We start from the raw sequence: 21,261 nt of genomic DNA, 5'->3' as shown, positions 1-21,261 counted from the left end.
TGCCGGTTATGACATCACTGGAGGCTGAATCCGGCCTCTCCTTTTTCAGGGCCGCAAGGGTCTTCGGAGACAGTCCAGCTGTGCTCCTGGCTGCAGAGGTGGGAGGCTGAAGCCCAGAGAGGTCACAGAGCTGTGCAGAGGGTTCTGACTGCCAGCTGCTCAGTGCTTTCCCACTGCTGCCTCTGGGCCAGGTGTTCAGTGTCCTCACCTTTCATGGCATGACATGCTGTCCGGTTGGGCGGGGGGCTGCAGTCAGCCTGCAGGAGGGCCAGTCCCATCTGTGCCACAGATAGCCATGGGACATAACCTCGCTGTGGCTCAGTCTCCGCTGCTCTAAAGGGCAAAAAAATAGTGTCTGGCTCTCGGGATGAAAGAACTGAATCCGTGCAAAGAATGTCAGAATATACTGGGCACTCAGGGAGTAATCGATCATATCACCTATTTATTTATTTATTTGTTATCATTAGCCTAGGAGACATTGTTCTCCTTCCAGACACGCAAGCAAGGATGGTGTGTTTAGCTCTGTGTTCTGGGTCGTCCTCATCAACCCTGTGAGCATGGGACCACTTCCCCGGAGGGGGTTATCCTCCCTTCACGCAAGGAGCCATTGACACCACAGATAGAAAGCCGTGAGCAAGACAGTCGGTGTCCTCCTAACAGATGCAGAAGGATCCTGCCATCTCTGCTGTCACCTGCACCAGGATTTCCCTACCATTTTCTTTTCAGGGGTTTTCTGAAATACGTTGTACCAAAAGAAACCTCTTGAACACTGCTGAAGGAGAGAGTCAGAAGGAAGCCACAAAAGCATAAATACATTCCTATTCTGTCACTTCGGTCCCCCCCCAGGATTCAGCTGGACACGGTAGAGACGGGCTGAAGACACAGCTCTGGGCCAAAGGGGAGCTTTCTCACTGACTCTCTCCTTCAGCTGCGAAGCCACAAGACCACAGAAGCAGGGCACCACTCCCCAGCACTGTGTGCCTGCCTTTACTGTAGCCTCCTCGTACTGTAGGTAGTTTGGCCTTTGGGAAACGGGCTGCTGACTACTAGCTCCCTTCCGGGTTGGTGTGACAATTCAAAGAGCAAAAGTGATTAACAAGGCTTGGCATGGACTCCATGGTGTGTAATCGTCAGGACTACCCAAAGGGAACTCTCCACTTGTGTCGCTTTGTTATTTCATGCCAGGTCTGCCTATCGCCTACAGTGATGCCTTCCCTGGGGAGCATCCCATGATCAGGGAACCTCCACCCTGGCGTGGGGTGGACCGGCCACGGTGAGGAGCGCCCCTGCAAAGTTTAGGCAAAGGAGCCCCCGGAGAAATGCGCCATGATCCCTCCAGGAAAGGAAAACACAAGTGACGACTAGCGGCCGAAGGCAATGTTCATCGCGGGGCGGTTACAGGAGACGGTACCGGAAAAGTGCTTCCAAAGGACCGTGGTGGGGACCGGGGCTGCCAACGCCTGGGGACACACGGGGTGGGCGAAACGGCGGTGAGGGTCACATGCGCCTGCGGTCTCTGACACCGCTCCCCGGCTCCGGCCAAGCCAGGGACACGAGCGGGAGGCGGGGGCTGTTCTCAGGCTGCAGGAAACGGCGACCCGGAGGCCGGCGGCGCGCGGCCTGGGGCGGGGAAGACCGGAGGACGCGGGAGCTGGATTCCTGCACAACCCGGCAACAGGGGGGCTGCTCCCGTCGGCCACATCGCGAAGGGGCGGCCAGGGGGCTGGGACACCGCTTACCGCACGGCACCCGCTTCCTCCGCTCCAGCCGGCACCGAAGTGGAATCGTGCGCTCGGCCCCGCGTGTTGCTCACAGCCCGGCCCAGGGCGCCGCGGGCAGCGCGGGCGCGGGCGCGGGCGCGGATCCGCGGGGCGGGTGCAAGGCGGGGGCGGGGCCTCTGCGCCCGGGCCGCCTCCTCGGCCTATAACTGAGCCCACGGGCTCCTGGCTCCCACACGCCCCCGACCGGACCAGTGAAGCCGCTTCGCCCCTTGCTTTGGACCTCGGGCCTCACTCCTCCTCCAGATGGACCCCAAGTGCTCCTGCCCCACTGGTAAGGGAACCCTGGCTTTGAGCCTTAGGATGCCCCCCTTCGCAGGCACAGGACGAGAAGGGAGGGTTTTGAGTTGGAGCTCAGGAGGACTCCTGTCACGGGTCCAGGGCTTTCTTGCCTGCCAGGCTCCTGAGAGCACGTCAGTCTCCCTTTGCCTCTCCGTTAACACTGAGGGCACGGAGGCTCCAGGCTGTCCTTCTTGAGGTCACCCAGCTGGTCAGGGGACTGCTAGACCGGGACCCAGTGTTTGGAGGAGGCCTCGGAGCTGCCAGGACTTGATGGGAGGAGGGGACATTGCCTCTTTCGGGTTCAGGCCATGGGCCCTGGCCCCCAGCCCCAGTCAGCCTGGGCTGGGTCTGGAGCCTGGGACCTTCCCTGTGGAGTCCATCAGGAGGGGACCTACTCTCCTTGGACCAGAAGAGAGGAGCTGGGGCTTCTCTATCCGCCTGAGTGGACACGAGCTCCCAGGGCTGGGTCCTGACAGAGGAGGAGGGCTCAGGGAGGCATTGCTGACCGTCTGCTCTAGCTCCTGCATCCCTCTCCCTGCTCACCGCGGGCCTTTCCCTTCCTGGCAGGCGGCTCCTGCAGCTGCGCTGGCTCCTGCACCTGCAAAGCCTGCAGATGCACCTCCTGCAAGAAGAGTGAGTGTGCGGGGCCTTCTCTGGGAATGCGGGGTCTGGGCTGAGTGCGAGCAGGGAGCCCAGAGCTCAGCAGGCAGGAGCAGGACAGTGACCAAACTTCCCGGTAACCCCCACCACCACCACCCCACCTCACCAGGAAGGGATTCACAATCAGAGCTGGAATCCCCTTCCAGATGACCGAGACCCAGGCGCGCACTAGAGAACAGGGAGACTGAGGCCCAGACGGGTCATTAACAAACAACCTCAGACCTGTCAGTAGAACTAGTCCTCCTGCCTCCTGAGTCACGCTTCTGAATCCTCTCAGGGACTGAAGCACTTTAGGGACATGAACTAGTGACCGTGTGTGGTTTCTCGGACCTGGGGCAGCCCCTTCCTGTCGAAGCAGCCCAGAGCTTCCCTATCCCGAGCGGGAGCTGCTCTGTCAGGGCTTTGCCTCCACTTTGATCCTGAGGACTTTGCTCACATCACTGACGGTGCTGGGCGCTGGCTTTCTCTCGTCCCCAGAGGCCCTGCTCACTGTCTCTCCAAGGCTCTGTGCCCTGTCCTGGGCACAGATGGGGCAGGCAACCTGAACCTAGTGTCTGAGAGCAATGATCTCAGGGCAGAGGACACCATCCTAAACTCAGGGTCTGGGCCTGAGGGCAGCTGGGGCCAGGCCTGCTGCTGGGAAGGGTGGCTCCGGACAACGCGTGGTCCGACCGCACGCTGCCCTCGCTTCCCCAGGCTGCTGCTCCTGCTGCCCCGTGGGCTGCGCCAAGTGTGCCCAGGGCTGCGTCTGCAAAGGGGCCTCGGACAAGTGCAGCTGCTGTGCCTGATGTCGCGGAGAGCCTGCCCCGGGTGTCAACAGAGCAACCAGGACGAACCTGCATTTTACCGTTTTTCATACAACCGGACCTGACGCTACATTCCTTTTTCTATGAAATATGTGAGCTGTAATAAAAGTTGTTGACTTCATTCTGGCTCTGTCTTCCTTTGTCTGTCTTGGACAAAGAGACTCCGTGCCCATCAGGGCTGGCGTGGGGAACTGGGCTGGAAGTGCAGAGACCTCGGCTCTGGACCAAAGAGGACCCCACCCCCACCCCCACCCCCGAAAACACACACACACACACACACACACACACACACACACACACGGAGCGTCTTAGCCGCTTAGGTTAATGTGAGCTTCAGCTTCTCAGCTCCAAAGGAAAGCCTCGCCCAGAAGACACAGGGCATCGGACACACAGAGGACGCACTCCCTCTATTCCCCTTAGGAGTATGGATTGCAGAGCAAGTGGTCCGTTTCTCATTTTCCTTCTCTGGGGGCCCCTGCCAAACTCAGTCCTCGGTGATGAGAGCCTGGAAAAGCACCCAGAGGGGATGGAATCCCACACACCCCTCTTGTTTGACTTCTACACGGGGCTTGCGTCTAACACACCCTGGAAAGACCTATTTGTATTTTCTGCCACAGTTTTCACCCTGGTCAGTAAAAGGAATCGCTAAGAAAAAATGTAAAAGGACACGATATGGGAAACCCATTTTTCCCTTCAACACGTAAAATCACCTTAACACGTGGAGGAGCAATTCTGAAAATTAGAGGCTCTCATAGGCTGCACATACATTGAAGTGTGTGCCTGAGTCCCGGGAACACTTCACACATGCCCCACTGTGTGGACCACACACGCCTGGAGCAGCTCTGCCCCCTGCCTCCCCACACGCAACATCAGTCTTGGCTCGCCCAGGGCTACGGACAGGACACTCGCCACCCCTGACGGCTCCCTGCAGGGGCTTGGCCCTGAATCTTCGCCAGTGCCTCCCTAGATCAGCCTGACATCGTCCCTTCCCTCAAAATCCAGCCCGTGGCTACCTGACACCCCGAAAGTGACTTGGATTTGTCTGGTGGGCATTTCCCAGCCGTTTCCCGGAGACTTGGTTTCAGAAGGAGGACTTCACGTGTTCCGCTGCAGAGTGATGGTGGTGCTGCAGTGCGGAGGGCCTGGTGGTGTTTATTAGCAAGACGTGTGTGCTGAGGGGACAGGTGATATAGTTCAGGTGCTGGGCCCCCTGGCGGTCTGGGGAGGGAATTCCTATTTCATGGGCACTCCAAGAGAAAGAGGAGACAAGAGGCTCAGAAGTCAGGACCAAGATCGGCCACAGGTGCCCTGTGTGAAGAGGGCATTTCGGGAGCCGGCCCGTGCTGCGTGCGTGGGTGCTGGTGTCAGGCACCCGGGTTCACAGCCACCGTGCCACTTCCTGACCTGGCAAGTCACTGATACTCTCTGAGATGTCATTTCCTCCTTTCTACAGAAAAGATTAATTTCCAAGAGGGGGAATAAGCGAGACAGTGGCCTGGCTCCTAGCTCGGGCTTCCCGAACGGTGTCCTTTCTGATCGCTATCTCCACACTGACATCTGTGCACGGAGAATCCTTTAGCTCCCAACAAGCTCCTGGAGAAAGGCTCCCTGCTTTGCAAGCAAGCTCATGGTGAGGGCAGAGATGGATAGGAACCTTGCTTACCCAGTGCCAGAGGGCGTGGGGATCTCCTCCAACAAGCCCCATGGAACGAGTCACCGCCACAGCATTTGGACACACTCAGTGAACCTGCATGGTCTGGAGCGACGGTGCCAATTCCAGAGAGGTTGAGCAACTTACCCAAGGGCACACAGCCTAGACTCAAAGGACCAAACCTACACTACAGCTGTCTCACCTCCCGGCCACATGGTGCCGGTTATGACATCACTGGAGGCTGAATCCGGCCTCTCCTTTTTCAGGGCCGCAAGGGTCTTCGGAGACAGTCCAGCTGTGCTCCTGGCTGCAGAGGTGGGAGGCTGAAGCCCAGAGAGGTCACAGAGCTGTGCAGAGGGTTCTGACTGCCAGCTGCTCAGTGCTTTCCCACTGCTGCCTCTGGGCCAGGTGTTCAGTGTCCTCACCTTTCATGGCATGACATGCTGTCCGGTTGGGCGGGGGGCTGCAGTCAGCCTGCAGGAGGGCCAGTCCCATCTGTGCCACAGATAGCCATGGGACATAACCTCGCTGTGGCTCAGTCTCCGCTGCTCTAAAGGGCAAAAAAATAGTGTCTGGCTCTCGGGATGAAAGAACTGAATCCGTGCAAAGAATGTCAGAATATACTGGGCACTCAGGGAGTAATCGATCATATCACCTATTTATTTATTTATTTGTTATCATTAGCCTAGGAGACATTGTTCTCCTTCCAGACACGCAAGCAAGGATGGTGTGTTTAGCTCTGTGTTCTGGGTCGTCCTCATCAACCCTGTGAGCATGGGACCACTTCCCCGGAGGGGGTTATCCTCCCTTCACGCAAGGAGCCATTGACACCACAGATAGAAAGCCGTGAGCAAGACAGTCGGTGTCCTCCTAACAGATGCAGAAGGATCCTGCCATCTCTGCTGTCACCTGCACCAGGATTTCCCTACCATTTTCTTTTCAGGGGTTTTCTGAAATACGTTGTACCAAAAGAAACCTCTTGAACACTGCTGAAGGAGAGAGTCAGAAGGAAGCCACAAAAGCATAAATACATTCCTATTCTGTCACTTCGGTCCCCCCCCAGGATTCAGCTGGACACGGTAGAGACGGGCTGAAGACACAGCTCTGGGCCAAAGGGGAGCTTTCTCACTGACTCTCTCTTTCAGCTGCGAAGCCACAAGACCACAGAAGCAGGGCACCACTCCCCAGCACTGTGTGCCTGCCTTTACTGTAGCCTCCTCGTACTGTAGGTAGTTTGGCCTTTGGGAAACGGGCTGCTGACTACTAGCTCCCTTCCGGGTTGGTGTGACAATTCAAAGAGCAAAAGTGATTAACAAGGCTTGGCATGGACTCCATGGTGTGTAATCGTCAGGACTACCCAAAGGGAACTCTCCACTTGTGTCGCTTTGTTATTTCATGCCAGGTCTGCCTATCGCCTACAGTGATGCCTTCCCTGGGGAGCATCCCATGATCAGGGAACCTCCACCCTGGCGTGGGGTGGACCGGCCACGGTGAGGAGCGCCCCTGCAAAGTTTAGGCAAAGGAGCCCCCGGAGAAATGCGCCATGATCCCTCCAGGAAAGGAAAACACAAGTGACGACTAGCGGCCGAAGGCAATGTTCATCGCGGGGCGGTTACAGGAGACGGTACCGGAAAAGTGCTTCCAAAGGACCGTGGTGGGGACCGGGGCTGCCAACGCCTGGGGACACACGGGGTGGGCGAAACGGCGGTGAGGGTCACATGCGCCTGCGGTCTCTGACACCGCTCCCCGGCTCCGGCCAAGCCAGGGACACGAGCGGGAGGCGGGGGCTGTTCTCAGGCTGCAGGAAACGGCGACCCGGAGGCCGGCGGCGCGCGGCCTGGGGCGGGGAAGACCGGAGGACGCGGGAGCTGGATTCCTGCACAACCCGGCAACAGGGGGGCTGCTCCCGTCGGCCACATCGCGAAGGGGCGGCCAGGGGGCTGGGACACCGCTTACCGCACGGCACCCGCTTCCTCCGCTCCAGCCGGCACCGAAGTGGAATCGTGCGCTCGGCCCCGCGTGTTGCTCACAGCCCGGCCCAGGGCGCCGCGGGCAGCGCGGGCGCGGGCGCGGGCGCGGATCCGCGGGGCGGGTGCAAGGCGGGGGCGGGGCCTCTGCGCCCGGGCCGCCTCCTCGGCCTATAACTGAGCCCACGGGCTCCTGGCTCCCACACGCCCCCGACCGGACCAGTGAAGCCGCTTCGCCCCTTGCTTTGGACCTCGGGCCTCACTCCTCCTCCAGATGGACCCCAAGTGCTCCTGCCCCACTGGTAAGGGAACCCTGGCTTTGAGCCTTAGGATGCCCCCCTTCGCAGGCACAGGACGAGAAGGGAGGGTTTTGAGTTGGAGCTCAGGAGGACTCCTGTCACGGGTCCAGGGCTTTCTTGCCTGCCAGGCTCCTGAGAGCACGTCAGTCTCCCTTTGCCTCTCCGTTAACACTGAGGGCACGGAGGCTCCAGGCTGTCCTTCTTGAGGTCACCCAGCTGGTCAGGGGACTGCTAGACCGGGACCCAGTGTTTGGAGGAGGCCTCGGAGCTGCCAGGACTTGATGGGAGGAGGGGACATTGCCTCTTTCGGGTTCAGGCCATGGGCCCTGGCCCCCAGCCCCAGTCAGCCTGGGCTGGGTCTGGAGCCTGGGACCTTCCCTGTGGAGTCCATCAGGAGGGGACCTACTCTCCTTGGACCAGAAGAGAGGAGCTGGGGCTTCTCTATCCGCCTGAGTGGACACGAGCTCCCAGGGCTGGGTCCTGACAGAGGAGGAGGGCTCAGGGAGGCATTGCTGACCGTCTGCTCTAGCTCCTGCATCCCTCTCCCTGCTCACCGCGGGCCTTTCCCTTCCTGGCAGGCGGCTCCTGCAGCTGCGCTGGCTCCTGCACCTGCAAAGCCTGCAGATGCACCTCCTGCAAGAAGAGTGAGTGTGCGGGGCCTTCTCTGGGAATGCGGGGTCTGGGCTGAGTGCGAGCAGGGAGCCCAGAGCTCAGCAGGCAGGAGCAGGACAGTGACCAAACTTCCCGGTAACCCCCACCACCACCACCCCACCTCACCAGGAAGGGATTCACAATCAGAGCTGGAATCCCCTTCCAGATGACCGAGACCCAGGCGCGCACTAGAGAACAGGGAGACTGAGGCCCAGACGGGTCATTAACAAACAACCTCAGACCTGTCAGTAGAACTAGTCCTCCTGCCTCCTGAGTCACGCTTCTGAATCCTCTCAGGGACTGAAGCACTTTAGGGACATGAACTAGTGACCGTGTGTGGTTTCTCGGACCTGGGGCAGCCCCTTCCTGTCGAAGCAGCCCAGAGCTTCCCTATCCCGAGCGGGAGCTGCTCTGTCAGGGCTTTGCCTCCACTTTGATCCTGAGGACTTTGCTCACATCACTGACGGTGCTGGGCGCTGGCTTTCTCTCGTCCCCAGAGGCCCTGCTCACTGTCTCTCCAAGGCTCTGTGCCCTGTCCTGGGCACAGATGGGGCAGGCAACCTGAACCTAGTGTCTGAGAGCAATGATCTCAGGGCAGAGGACACCATCCTAAACTCAGGGTCTGGGCCTGAGGGCAGCTGGGGCCAGGCCTGCTGCTGGGAAGGGTGGCTCCGGACAACGCGTGGTCCGACCGCACGCTGCCCTCGCTTCCCCAGGCTGCTGCTCCTGCTGCCCCGTGGGCTGCGCCAAGTGTGCCCAGGGCTGCGTCTGCAAAGGGGCCTCGGACAAGTGCAGCTGCTGTGCCTGATGTCGCGGAGAGCCTGCCCCGGGTGTCAACAGAGCAACCAGGACGAACCTGCATTTTACCGTTTTTCATACAACCGGACCTGACGCTACATTCCTTTTTCTATGAAATATGTGAGCTGTAATAAAAGTTGTTGACTTCATTCTGGCTCTGTCTTCCTTTGTCTGTCTTGGACAAAGAGACTCCGTGCCCATCAGGGCTGGCGTGGGGAACTGGGCTGGAAGTGCAGAGACCTCGGCTCTGGACCAAAGAGGACCCCACCCCCACCCCCACCCCCGAAAACACACACACACACACACACACACACACACACACACACACGGAGCGTCTTAGCCGCTTAGGTTAATGTGAGCTTCAGCTTCTCAGCTCCAAAGGAAAGCCTCGCCCAGAAGACACAGGGCATCGGACACACAGAGGACGCACTCCCTCTATTCCCCTTAGGAGTATGGATTGCAGAGCAAGTGGTCCGTTTCTCATTTTCCTTCTCTGGGGGCCCCTGCCAAACTCAGTCCTCGGTGATGAGAGCCTGGAAAAGCACCCAGAGGGGATGGAATCCCACACACCCCTCTTGTTTGACTTCTACACGGGGCTTGCGTCTAACACACCCTGGAAAGACCTATTTGTATTTTCTGCCACAGTTTTCACCCTGGTCAGTAAAAGGAATCGCTAAGAAAAAATGTAAAAGGACACGATATGGGAAACCCATTTTTCCCTTCAACACGTAAAATCACCTTAACACGTGGAGGAGCAATTCTGAAAATTAGAGGCTCTCATAGGCTGCACATACATTGAAGTGTGTGCCTGAGTCCCGGGAACACTTCACACATGCCCCACTGTGTGGACCACACACGCCTGGAGCAGCTCTGCCCCCTGCCTCCCCACACGCAACATCAGTCTTGGCTCGCCCAGGGCTACGGACAGGACACTCGCCACCCCTGACGGCTCCCTGCAGGGGCTTGGCCCTGAATCTTCGCCAGTGCCTCCCTAGATCAGCCTGACATCGTCCCTTCCCTCAAAATCCAGCCCGTGGCTACCTGACACCCCGAAAGTGACTTGGATTTGTCTGGTGGGCATTTCCCAGCCGTTTCCCGGAGACTTGGTTTCAGAAGGAGGACTTCACGTGTTCCGCTGCAGAGTGATGGTGGTGCTGCAGTGCGGAGGGCCTGGTGGTGTTTATTAGCAAGACGTGTGTGCTGAGGGGACAGGTGATATAGTTCAGGTGCTGGGCCCCCTGGCGGTCTGGGGAGGGAATTCCTATTTCATGGGCACTCCAAGAGAAAGAGGAGACAAGAGGCTCAGAAGTCAGGACCAAGATCGGCCACAGGTGCCCTGTGTGAAGAGGGCATTTCGGGAGCCGGCCCGTGCTGCGTGCGTGGGTGCTGGTGTCAGGCACCCGGGTTCACAGCCACCGTGCCACTTCCTGACCTGGCAAGTCACTGATACTCTCTGAGATGTCATTTCCTCCTTTCTACAGAAAAGATTAATTTCCAAGAGGGGGAATAAGCGAGACAGTGGCCTGGCTCCTAGCTCGGGCTTCCCGAACGGTGTCCTTTCTGATCGCTATCTCCACACTGACATCTGTGCACGGAGAATCCTTTAGCTCCCAACAAGCTCCTGGAGAAAGGCTCCCTGCTTTGCAAGCAAGCTCATGGTGAGGGCAGAGATGGATAGGAACCTTGCTTACCCAGTGCCAGAGGGCGTGGGGATCTCCTCCAACAAGCCCCATGGAACGAGTCACCGCCACAGCATTTGGACACACTCAGTGAACCTGCATGGTCTGGAGCGACGGTGCCAATTCCAGAGAGGTTGAGCAACTTACCCAAGGGCACACAGCCTAGACTCAAAGGACCAAACCTACACTACAGCTGTCTCACCTCCCGGCCACATGGTGCCGGTTATGACATCACTGGAGGCTGAATCCGGCCTCTCCTTTTTCAGGGCCGCAAGGGTCTTCGGAGACAGTCCAGCTGTGCTCCTGGCTGCAGAGGTGGGAGGCTGAAGCCCAGAGAGGTCACAGAGCTGTGCAGAGGGTTCTGACTGCCAGCTGCTCAGTGCTTTCCCACTGCTGCCTCTGGGCCAGGTGTTCAGTGTCCTCACCTTTCATGGCATGACATGCTGTCCGGTTGGGCGGGGGGCTGCAGTCAGCCTGCAGGAGGGCCAGTCCCATCTGTGCCACAGATAGCCATGGGACATAACCTCGCTGTGGCTCAGTCTCCGCTGCTCTAAAGGGCAAAAAAATAGTGTCTGGCTCTCGGGATGAAAGAACTGAATCCGTGCAAAGAATGTCAGAATATACTGGGCACTCAGGGAGTAATCGATCATATCACCTATTTATTTATTTATTTGTTATCATTAGCCTAGGAGACATTGTTCTCCTTCCAGACACGCAAGCAAGGATGGTGTGTTTAGCTCTGTGTTCTGGGTCGTCCTCATCAACCCTGTGAGCATGGGACCACTTCCCCGGAGGGGGTTATCCTCCCTTCACGCAAGGAGCCATTGACACCACAGATAGAAAGCCGTGAGCAAGACAGTCGGTGTCCTCCTAACAGATGCAGAAGGATCCTGCCATCTCTGCTGTCACCTGCACCAGGATTTCCCTACCATTTTCTTTTCAGGGGTTTTCTGAAATACGTTGTACCAAAAGAAACCTCTTGAACACTGCTGAAGGAGAGAGTCAGAAGGAAGCCACAAAAGCATAAATACATTCCTATTCTGTCACTTCGGTCCCCCCCCAGGATTCAGCTGGACACGGTAGAGACGGGCTGAAGACACAGCTCTGGGCCAAAGGGGAGCTTTCTCACTGACTCTCTCTTTCAGCTGCGAAGCCACAAGACCACAGAAGCAGGGCACCACTCCCCAGCACTGTGTGCCTGCCTTTACTGTAGCCTCCTCGTACTGTAGGTAGTTTGGCCTTTGGGAAACGGGCTGCTGACTACTAGCTCCCTTCCGGGTTGGTGTGACAATTCAAAGAGCAAAAGTGATTAACAAGGCTTGGCATGGACTCCATGGTGTGTAATCGTCAGGACTACCCAAAGGGAACTCTCCACTTGTGTCGCTTTGTTATTTCATGCCAGGTCTGCCTATCGCCTACAGTGATGCCTTCCCTGGGGAGCATCCCATGATCAGGGAACCTCCACCCTGGCGTGGGGTGGACCGGCCACGGTGAGGAGCGCCCCTGCAAAGTTTAGGCAAAGGAGCCCCCGGAGAAATGCGCCATGATCCCTCCAGGAAAGGAAAACACAAGTGACGACTAGCGGCCGAAGGCAATGTTCATCGCGGGGCGGTTACAGGAGACGGTACCGGAAAAGTGCTTCCAAAGGACCGTGGTGGGGACCGGGGCTGCCAACGCCTGGGGACACACGGGGTGGGCGAAACGGCGGTGAGGGTCACATGCGCCTGCGGTCTCTGACACCGCTCCCCGGCTCCGGCCAAGCCAGGGACACGAGCGGGAGGCGGGGGCTGTTCTCAGGCTGCAGGAAACGGCGACCCGGAGGCCGGCGGCGCGCGGCCTGGGGCGGGGAAGACCGGAGGACGCGGGAGCTGGATTCCTGCACAACCCGGCAACAGGGGGGCTGCTCCCGTCGGCCACATCGCGAAGGGGCGGCCAGGGGGCTGGGACACCGCTTACCGCACGGCACCCGCTTCCTCCGCTCCAGCCGGCACCGAAGTGGAATCGTGCGCTCGGCCCCGCGTGTTGCTCACAGCCCGGCCCAGGGCGCCGCGGGCAGCGCGGGCGCGGGCGCGGGCGCGGATCCGCGGGGCGGGTGCAAGGCGGGGGCGGGGCCTCTGCGCCCGGGCCGCCTCCTCGGCCTATAACTGAGCCCACGGGCTCCTGGCTCCCACACGCCCCCGACCGGACCAGTGAAGCCGCTTCGCCCCTTGCTTTGGACCTCGGGCCTCACTCCTCCTCCAGATGGACCCCAAGTGCTCCTGCCCCACTGGTAAGGGAACCCTGGCTTTGAGCCTTAGGATGCCCCCCTTCGCAGGCACAGGACGAGAAGGGAGGGTTTTGAGTTGGAGCTCAGGAGGACTCCTGTCACGGGTCCAGGGCTTTCTTGCCTGCCAGGCTCCTGAGAGCACGTCAGTCTCCCTTTGCCTCTCCGTTAACACTGAGGGCACGGAGGCTCCAGGCTGTCCTTCTTGAGGTCACCCAGCTGGTCAGGGGACTGCTAGACCGGGACCCAGTGTTTGGAGGAGGCCTCGGAGCTGCCAGGACTTGATGGGAGGAGGGGACATTGCCTCTTTCGGGTTCAGGCCATGGGCCCTGGCCCCCAGCCCCAGTCAGCCTGGGCTGGGTCTGGAGCCTGGGACCTTCCCTGTGGAGTCCATCAGGAGGGGACCTACTCTCCTTGGACCAGAAGAGAGGAGCTGGGGCTTCTCTATCCGCCTGAGTGGACACGAGCTCCCAGGGCTGGGTCCTGACAGAGGAGGAGGGCTCAGGGAGGCATTGCTGACCGTCTGCTCTAGCTCCTGCATCCCTCTCCCTGCTCACCGCGGGCCTTTCCCTTCCTGGCAGGCGGCTCCTGCAGCTGCGCTGGCTCCTGCACCTGCAAAGCCTGCAGATGCACCTCCTGCAAGAAGAGTGAGTGTGCGGGGCCTTCTCTGGGAATGCGGGGTCTGGGCTGAGTGCGAGCAGGGAGCCCAGAGCTCAGCAGGCAGGAGCAGGACAGTGACCAAACTTCCCGGTAACCCCCACCACCCCCCCACCCCCCGCCCCCCACCAGGAAGGGATTCACAATCAGAGCTGGAATCCCCTTCCAGATGACCGAGACCCAGGCGCGCACTAGAGAACAGGGAGACTGAGGCCCAGACGGGTCATTAACAAACAACCTCAGACCTGTCAGTAGAACTAGTCCTCCTGCCTCCTGAGTCACGCTTCTGAATCCTCTCAGGGACTGAAGCACTTTAGGGACATGAACTAGTGACCGTGTGTGGTTTCTCGGACCTGGGGCAGCCCCTTCCTGTCGAAGCAGCCCAGAGCTTCCCTATCCCGAGCGGGAGCTGCTCTGTCAGGGCTTTGCCTCCACTTTGATCCTGAGGACTTTGCTCACATCACTGACGGTGCTGGGCGCTGGCTTTCTCTCGTCCCCAGAGGCCCTGCTCACTGTCTCTCCAAGGCTCTGTGCCCTGTCCTGGGCACAGATGGGGCAGGCAACCTGAACCTAGTGTCTGAGAGCAATGATCTCAGGGCAGAGGACACCATCCTAAACTCAGGGTCTGGGCCTGAGGGCAGCTGGGGCCAGGCCTGCTGCTGGGAAGGGTGGCTCCGGACAACGCGTGGTCCGACCGCACGCTGCCCTCGCTTCCCCAGGCTGCTGCTCCTGCTGCCCCGTGGGCTGCGCCAAGTGTGCCCAGGGCTGCGTCTGCAAAGGGGCCTCGGACAAGTGCAGCTGCTGTGCCTGATGTCGCGGAGAGCCTGCCCCGGGTGTCAACAGAGCAACCAGGACGAACCTGCATTTTACCGTTTTTCATACAACCGGACCTGACGCTACATTCCTTTTTCTATGAAATATGTGAGCTGTAATAAAAGTTGTTGACTTCATTCTGGCTCTGTCTTCCTTTGTCTGTCTTGGACAAAGAGACTCCGTGCCCATCAGGGCTGGCGTGGGGAACTGGGCTGGAAGTGCAGAGACCTCGGCTCTGGACCAAAGAGGACCCCACCCCCACCCCCACCCCCGAAAACACACACACACACACACACACACACACACACACACGGAGCGTCTTAGCCGCTTAGGTTAATGTGAGCTTCAGCTTCTCAGCTCCAAAGGAAAGCCTCGCCCAGAAGACACAGGGCATCGGACACACAGAGGACGCACTCCCTCTATTCCCCTTAGGAGTATGGATTGCAGAGCAAGTGGTCCGTTTCTCATTTTCCTTCTCTGGGGGCCCCTGCCAAACTCAGTCCTCGGTGATGAGAGCCTGGAAAAGCACCCAGAGGGGATGGAATCCCACACACCCCTCTTGTTTGACTTCTACACGGGGCTTGCGTCTAACACACCCTGGAAAGACCTATTTGTATTTTCTGCCACAGTTTTCACCCTGGTCAGTAAAAGGAATCGCTAAGAAAAAATGTAAAAGGACACGATATGGGAAACCCATTTTTCCCTTCAACACGTAAAATCACCTTAACACGTGGAGGAGCAATTCTGAAAATTAGAGGCTCTCATAGGCTGCACATACATTGAAGTGTGTGCCTGAGTCCCGGGAACACTTCACACATGCCCCACTGTGTGGACCACACACGCCTGGAGCAGCTCTGCCCCCTGCCTCCCCACACGCAACATCAGTCTTGGCTCGCCCAGGGCTACGGACAGGACACTCGCCACCCCTGACGGCTCCCTGCAGGGGCTTGGCCCTGAATCTTCGCCAGTGCCTCCCTAGATCAGCCTGACATCGTCCCTTCCCTCAAAATCCAGCCCGTGGCTACCTGACACCCCGAAAGTGACTTGGATTTGTCTGGTGGGCATTTCCCAGCCGTTTCCCGGAGACTTGGTTTCAGAAGGAGGACTTCACGTGTTCCGCTGCAGAGTGATGGTGGTGCTGCAGTGCGGAGGGCCTGGTGGTGTTTATTAGCAAGACGTGTGTGCTGAGGGGACAGGTGATATAGTTCAGGTGCTGGGCCCCCTGGCGGTCTGGGGAGGGAATTCCTATTTCATGGGCACTCCACGAGAAAGAGGAGACAAGAGGCTCAGAAGTCAGGACCAAGATCGGCCACAGGTGCCCTGTGTGAAGAGGGCATTTCGGGAGCCGGCCCGTGCTGCGTGCGTGGGTGCTGGTGTCAGGCACCCGGGTTCACAGCCACCGTGCCACTTCCTGACCTGGCAAGTCACTGATACTCTCTGAGATGTCATTTCCTCCTTTCTACAGAAAAGATTAATTTCCAAGAGGGGGAATAAGCGAGACAGTGGCCTGGCTCCTAGCTCGGGCTTCCCGAACGGTGTCCTTTCTGATCGCTATCTCCACACTGACATCTGTGCACGGAGAATCCTTTAGCTCCCAACAAGCTCCTGGAGAAAGGCTCCCTGCTTTGCAAGCAAGCTCATGGTGAGGGCAGAGATGGATAGGAACCTTGCTTACCCAGTGCCAGAGGGCGTGGGGATCTCCTCCAACAAGCCCCATGGAACGAGTCACCGCCACAGCATTTGGACACACTCAGTGAACCTGCATGGTCTGGAGCGACGGTGCCAATTCCAGAGAGGTTGAGCAACTTACCCAAGGGCACACAGCCTAGACTCAAAGGACCAAACCTACACTACAGCTGTCTCACCTCCCGGCCACATGGTGCCGGTTATGACATCACTGGAGGCTGAATCCGGCCTCTCCTTTTTCAGGGCCGCAAGGGTCTTCGGAGACAGTCCAGCTGTGCTCCTGGCTGCAGAGGTGGGAGGCTGAAGCCCAGAGAGGTCACAGAGCTGTGCAGAGGGTTCTGACTGCCAGCTGCTCAGTGCTTTCCCACTGCTGCCTCTGGGCCAGGTGTTCAGTGTCCTCACCTTTCATGGCATGACATGCTGTCCGGTTGGGCGGGGGGCTGCAGTCAGCCTGCAGGAGGGCCAGTCCCATCTGTGCCACAGATAGCCATGGGACATAACCTCGCTGTGGCTCAGTCTCCGCTGCTCTAAAGGGCAAAAAAATAGTGTCTGGCTCTCGGGATGAAAGAACTGAATCCGTGCAAAGAATGTCAGAATATACTGGGCACTCAGGGAGTAATCGATCATATCACCTATTTATTTATTTATTTGTTATCATTAGCCTAGGAGACATTGTTCTCCTTCCAGACACGCAAGCAAGGATGGTGTGTTTAGCTCTGTGTTCTGGGTCGTCCTCATCAACCCTGTGAGCATGGGACCACTTCCCCGGAGGGGGTTATCCTCCCTTCACGCAAGGAGCCATTGACACTACAGATAGAAAGCCGTGAGCAAGACAGTCGGTGTCCTCCTAACAGATGCAGAAGGATCCTGCCATCTCTGCTGTCACCTGCACCAGGATTTCCCTACCATTTTCTTTTCAGGGGTTTTCTGAAATACGTTGTACCAAAAGAAACCTCTTGAACACTGCTGAAGGAGAGAGTCAGAAGGAAGCCACAAAAGCATAAATACATTCCTATTCTGTCACTTCGGTCCCCCCCCCAGGATTCAGCTGGACACGGTAGAGACGGGCTGAAGACACAGCTCTGGGCCAAAGGGGAGCTTTCTCACTGACTCTCTCTTTCAGCTGCGAAGCCACAAGACCACAGAAGCAGGGCACCACTCCCCAGCACTGTGTGCCTGCCTTTACTGTAGCCTCCTCGTACTGTAGGTAGTTTGGCCTTTGGGAAACGGGCTGCTGACTACTAGCTCCCTTCCGGGTTGGTGTGACAATTCAAAGAGCAAAAGTGATTAACAAGGCTTGGCATGGACTCCATGGTGTGTAATCGTCAGGACTACCCAAAGGGAACTCTCCACTTGTGTCGCTTTGTTATTTCATGCCAGGTCTGCCTATCGCCTACAGTGATGCCTTCCCTGGGGAGCATCCCATGATCAGGGAACCTCCACCCTGGCGTGGGGTGGACCGGCCACGGTGAGGAGCGCCCCTGCAAAGTTTAGGCAAAGGAGCCCCCGGAGAAATGCGCCATGATCCCTCCAGGAAAGGAAAACACAAGTGACGACTAGCGGCCGAAGGCAATGTTCATCGCGGGGCGGTTACAGGAGACGGTACCGGAAAAGTGCTTCCAAAGGACCGTGGTGGGGACCGGGGCTGCCAACGCCTGGGGACACACGGGGTGGGCGAAACGGCGGTGAGGGTCACATGCGCCTGCGGTCTCTGACACCGCTCCCCGGCTCCGGCCAAGCCAGGGACACGAGCGGGAGGCGGGGGCTGTTCTCAGGCTGCAGGAAACGGCGACCCGGAGGCCGGCGGCGCGCGGCCTGGGGCGGGGAAGACCGGAGGACGCGGGAGCTGGATTCCTGCACAACCCGGCAACAGGGGGGCTGCTCCCGTCGGCCACATCGCGAAGGGGCGGCCAGGGGGCTGGGACACCGCTTACCGCACGGCACCCGCTTCCTCCGCTCCAGCCGGCACCGAAGTGGAATCGTGCGCTCGGCCCCGCGTGTTGCTCACAGCCCGGCCCAGGGCGCCGCGGGCAGCGCGGGCGCGGGCGCGGGCGCGGATCCGCGGGGCGGGTGCAAGGCGGGGGCGGGGCCTCTGCGCCCGGGCCGCCTCCTCGGCCTATAACTGAGCCCACGGGCTCCTGGCTCCCACACGCCCCCGACCGGACCAGTGAAGCCGCTTCGCCCCTTGCTTTGGACCTCGGGCCTCACTCCTCCTCCAGATGGACCCCAAGTGCTCCTGCCCCACTGGTAAGGGAACCCTGGCTTTGAGCCTTAGGATGCCCCCCTTTGCAGGCACAGGACGAGAAGGGAGGGTTTTGAGTTGGAGCTCAGGAGGACTCCTGTCACGGGTCCAGGGCTTTCTTGCCTGCCAGGCTCCTGAGAGCACGTCAGTCTCCCTTTGCCTCTCCGTTAACACTGAGGGCACGGAGGCTCCAGGCTGTCCTTCTTGAGGTCACCCAGCTGGTCAGGGGACTGCTAGACCGGGACCCAGTGTTTGGAGGAGGCCTCGGAGCTGCCAGGACTTGATGGGAGGAGGGGACATTGCCTCTTTCGGGTTCAGGCCATGGGCCCTGGCCCCCAGCCCCAGTCAGCCTGGGCTGGGTCTGGAGCCTGGGACCTTCCCTGTGGAGTCCATCAGGAGGGGACCTACTCTCCTTGGACCAGAAGAGAGGAGCTGGGGCTTCTCTATCCGCCTGAGTGGACACGAGCTCCCAGGGCTGGGTCCTGACAGAGGAGGAGGGCTCAGGGAGGCATTGCTGACCGTCTGCTCTAGCTCCTGCATCCCTCTCCCTGCTCACCGCGGGCCTTTCCCTTCCTGGCAGGCGGCTCCTGCAGCTGCGCTGGCTCCTGCACCTGCAAAGCCTGCAGATGCACCTCCTGCAAGAAGAGTGAGTGTGCGGGGCCTTCTCTGGGAATGCGGGGTCTGGGCTGAGTGCGAGCAGGGAGCCCAGAGCTCAGCAGGCAGGAGCAGGACAGTGACCAAACTTCCCGGTAACCCCCACCACCCCCCCACCCCCCCCCCCCACCAGGAAGGGATTCACAATCAGAGCTGGAATCCCCTTCCAGATGACCGAGACCCAGGCGCGCACTAGAGAACAGGGAGACTGAGGCCCAGACGGGTCATTAACAAACAACCTCAGACCTGTCAGTAGAACTAGTCCTCCTGCCTCCTGAGTCACGCTTCTGAATCCTCTCAGGGACTGAAGCACTTTAGGGACATGAACTAGTGACCGTGTGTGGTTTCTCGGACCTGGGGCAGCCCCTTCCTGTCGAAGCAGCCCAGAGCTTCCCTATCCCGAGCGGGAGCTGCTCTGTCAGGGCTTTGCCTCCACTTTGATCCTGAGGACTTTGCTCACATCACTGACGGTGCTGGGCGCTGGCTTTCTCTCGTCCCCAGAGGCCCTGCTCACTGTCTCTCCAAGGCTCTGTGCCCTGTCCTGGGCACAGATGGGGCAGGCAACCTGAACCTAGTGTCTGAGAGCAATGATCTCAGGGCAGAGGACACCATCCTAAACTCAGGGTCTGGGCCTGAGGGCAGCTGGGGCCAGGCCTGCTGCTGGGAAGGGTGGCTCCGGACAACGCGTGGTCCGACCGCACGCTGCCCTCGCTTCCCCAGGCTGCTGCTCCTGCTGCCCCGTGGGCTGCGCCAAGTGTGCCCAGGGCTGCGTCTGCAAAGGGGCCTCGGACAAGTGCAGCTGCTGTGCCTGATGTCGCGGAGAGCCTGCCCCGGGTGTCAACAGAGCAACCAGGACGAACCTGCATTTTACCGTTTTTCATACAACCGGACCTGACGCTACATTCCTTTTTCTATGAAATATGTGAGCTGTAATAAAAGTTGTTGACTTCATTCTGGCTCTGTCTTCCTTTGTCTGTCTTGGACAAAGAGACTCCGTGCCCATCAGGGCTGGCGTGGGGAACTGGGCTGGAAGTGCAGAGACCTCGGCTCTGGACCAAAGAGGACCCCACCCCCACCCCCACCCCCGAAAACACACACACACACACACACACACACACACACACACGGAGCGTCTTAGCCGCTTAGGTTAATGTGAGCTTCAGCTTCTCAGCTCCAAAGGAAAGCCTCGCCCAGAAGACACAGGGCATCGGACACACAGAGGACGCACTCCCTCTATTCCCCTTAGGAGTATGGATTGCAGAGCAAGTGGTCCGTTTCTCATTTTCCTTCTCTGGGGGCCCCTGCCAAACTCAGTCCTCGGTGATGAGAGCCTGGAAAAGCACCCAGAGGGGATGGAATCCCACACACCCCTCTTGTTTGACTTCTACACGGGGCTTGCGTCTAACACACCCTGGAAAGACCTATTTGTATTTTCTGCCACAGTTTTCACCCTGGTCAGTAAAAGGAATCGCTAAGAAAAAATGTAAAAGGACACGATATGGGAAACCCATTTTTCCCTTCAACACGTAAAATCACCTTAACACGTGGAGGAGCAATTCTGAAAATTAGAGGCTCTCATAGGCTGCACATACATTGAAGTGTGTGCCTGAGTCCCGGGAACACTTCACACATGCCCCACTGTGTGGACCACACACGCCTGGAGCAGCTCTGCCCCCTGCCTCCCCACACGCAACATCAGTCTTGGCTCGCCCAGGGCTACGGACAGGACACTCGCCACCCCTGACGGCTCCCTGCAGGGGCTTGGCCCTGAATCTTCGCCAGTGCCTCCCTAGATCAGCCTGACATCGTCCCTTCCCTCAAAATCCAGCCCGTGGCTACCTGACACCCCGAAAGTGACTTGGATTTGTCTGGTGGGCATTTCCCAGCCGTTTCCCGGAGACTTGGTTTCAGAAGGAGGACTTCACGTGTTCCGCTGCAGAGTGATGGTGGTGCTGCAGTGCGGAGGGCCTGGTGGTGTTTATTAGCAAGACGTGTGTGCTGAGGGGACAGGTGATATAGTTCAGGTGCTGGGCCCCCTGGCGGTCTGGGGAGGGAATTCCTATTTCATGGGCACTCCACGAGAAAGAGGAGACAAGAGGCTCAGAAGTCAGGACCAAGATCGGCCACAGGTGCCCTGTGTGAAGAGGGCATTTCGGGAGCCGGCCCGTGCTGCGTGCGTGGGTGCTGGTGTCAGGCACCCGGGTTCACAGCCACCGTGCCACTTCCTGACCTGGCAAGTCACTGATACTCTCTGAGATGTCATTTCCTCCTTTCTACAGAAAAGATTAATTTCCAAGAGGGGGAATAAGCGAGACAGTGGCCTGGCTCCTAGCTCGGGCTTCCCGAACGGTGTCCTTTCTGATCGCTATCTCCAC

The 21,261-nt window shown here is 58.8% G+C and overlaps 3 protein-coding genes across 3 annotated transcripts; all 3 read left to right on the top strand.

The window, feature by feature from the left end:
* Positions 1-2,024: 2,024 nt before the first annotated feature.
* Positions 2,025-3,508, top strand: LOC309621805 (metallothionein-1E; the record flags this gene model as incomplete). The annotated part of the gene is made up of 3 exons (XM_082409134.1): positions 2,025-2,052; positions 2,628-2,693; positions 3,417-3,508. The coding sequence occupies 3 exons, from the start codon at positions 2,025-2,027 to the stop codon at positions 3,506-3,508; spliced, it is 186 nt and encodes a 61-aa protein (XP_082265260.1).
* Positions 3,509-7,418: 3,910 nt separating this feature from the next.
* On the top strand, positions 7,419-8,902 carry LOC309621833 (metallothionein-1E; the record flags this gene model as incomplete). The annotated part of the gene is made up of 3 exons (XM_082409161.1): positions 7,419-7,446; positions 8,022-8,087; positions 8,811-8,902. The coding sequence occupies 3 exons, from the start codon at positions 7,419-7,421 to the stop codon at positions 8,900-8,902; spliced, it is 186 nt and encodes a 61-aa protein (XP_082265287.1).
* A 9,307-nt stretch (positions 8,903-18,209) lies between these two features.
* LOC309621830 (metallothionein-1E) lies at positions 18,210-19,698 on the top strand (the record flags this gene model as incomplete). Its single annotated transcript, XM_082409158.1, has 3 exons — positions 18,210-18,237; positions 18,813-18,878; positions 19,607-19,698. The coding sequence occupies 3 exons, from the start codon at positions 18,210-18,212 to the stop codon at positions 19,696-19,698; spliced, it is 186 nt and encodes a 61-aa protein (XP_082265284.1).
* Between the last annotated feature and the right edge of the window lie 1,563 nt (positions 19,699-21,261).

Source organism: Balaenoptera borealis (genome assembly GCF_965194805.1).
Source record: "Balaenoptera borealis genome assembly, contig: HAP1_SCAFFOLD_1020, whole genome shotgun sequence".
NCBI lineage: Eukaryota > Metazoa > Chordata > Mammalia > Artiodactyla > Balaenopteridae > Balaenoptera > Balaenoptera borealis.
The sequence above is the reverse complement of the archived record's forward strand: the minus strand, read 5'-3'. Positions and strand labels throughout refer to the sequence as shown.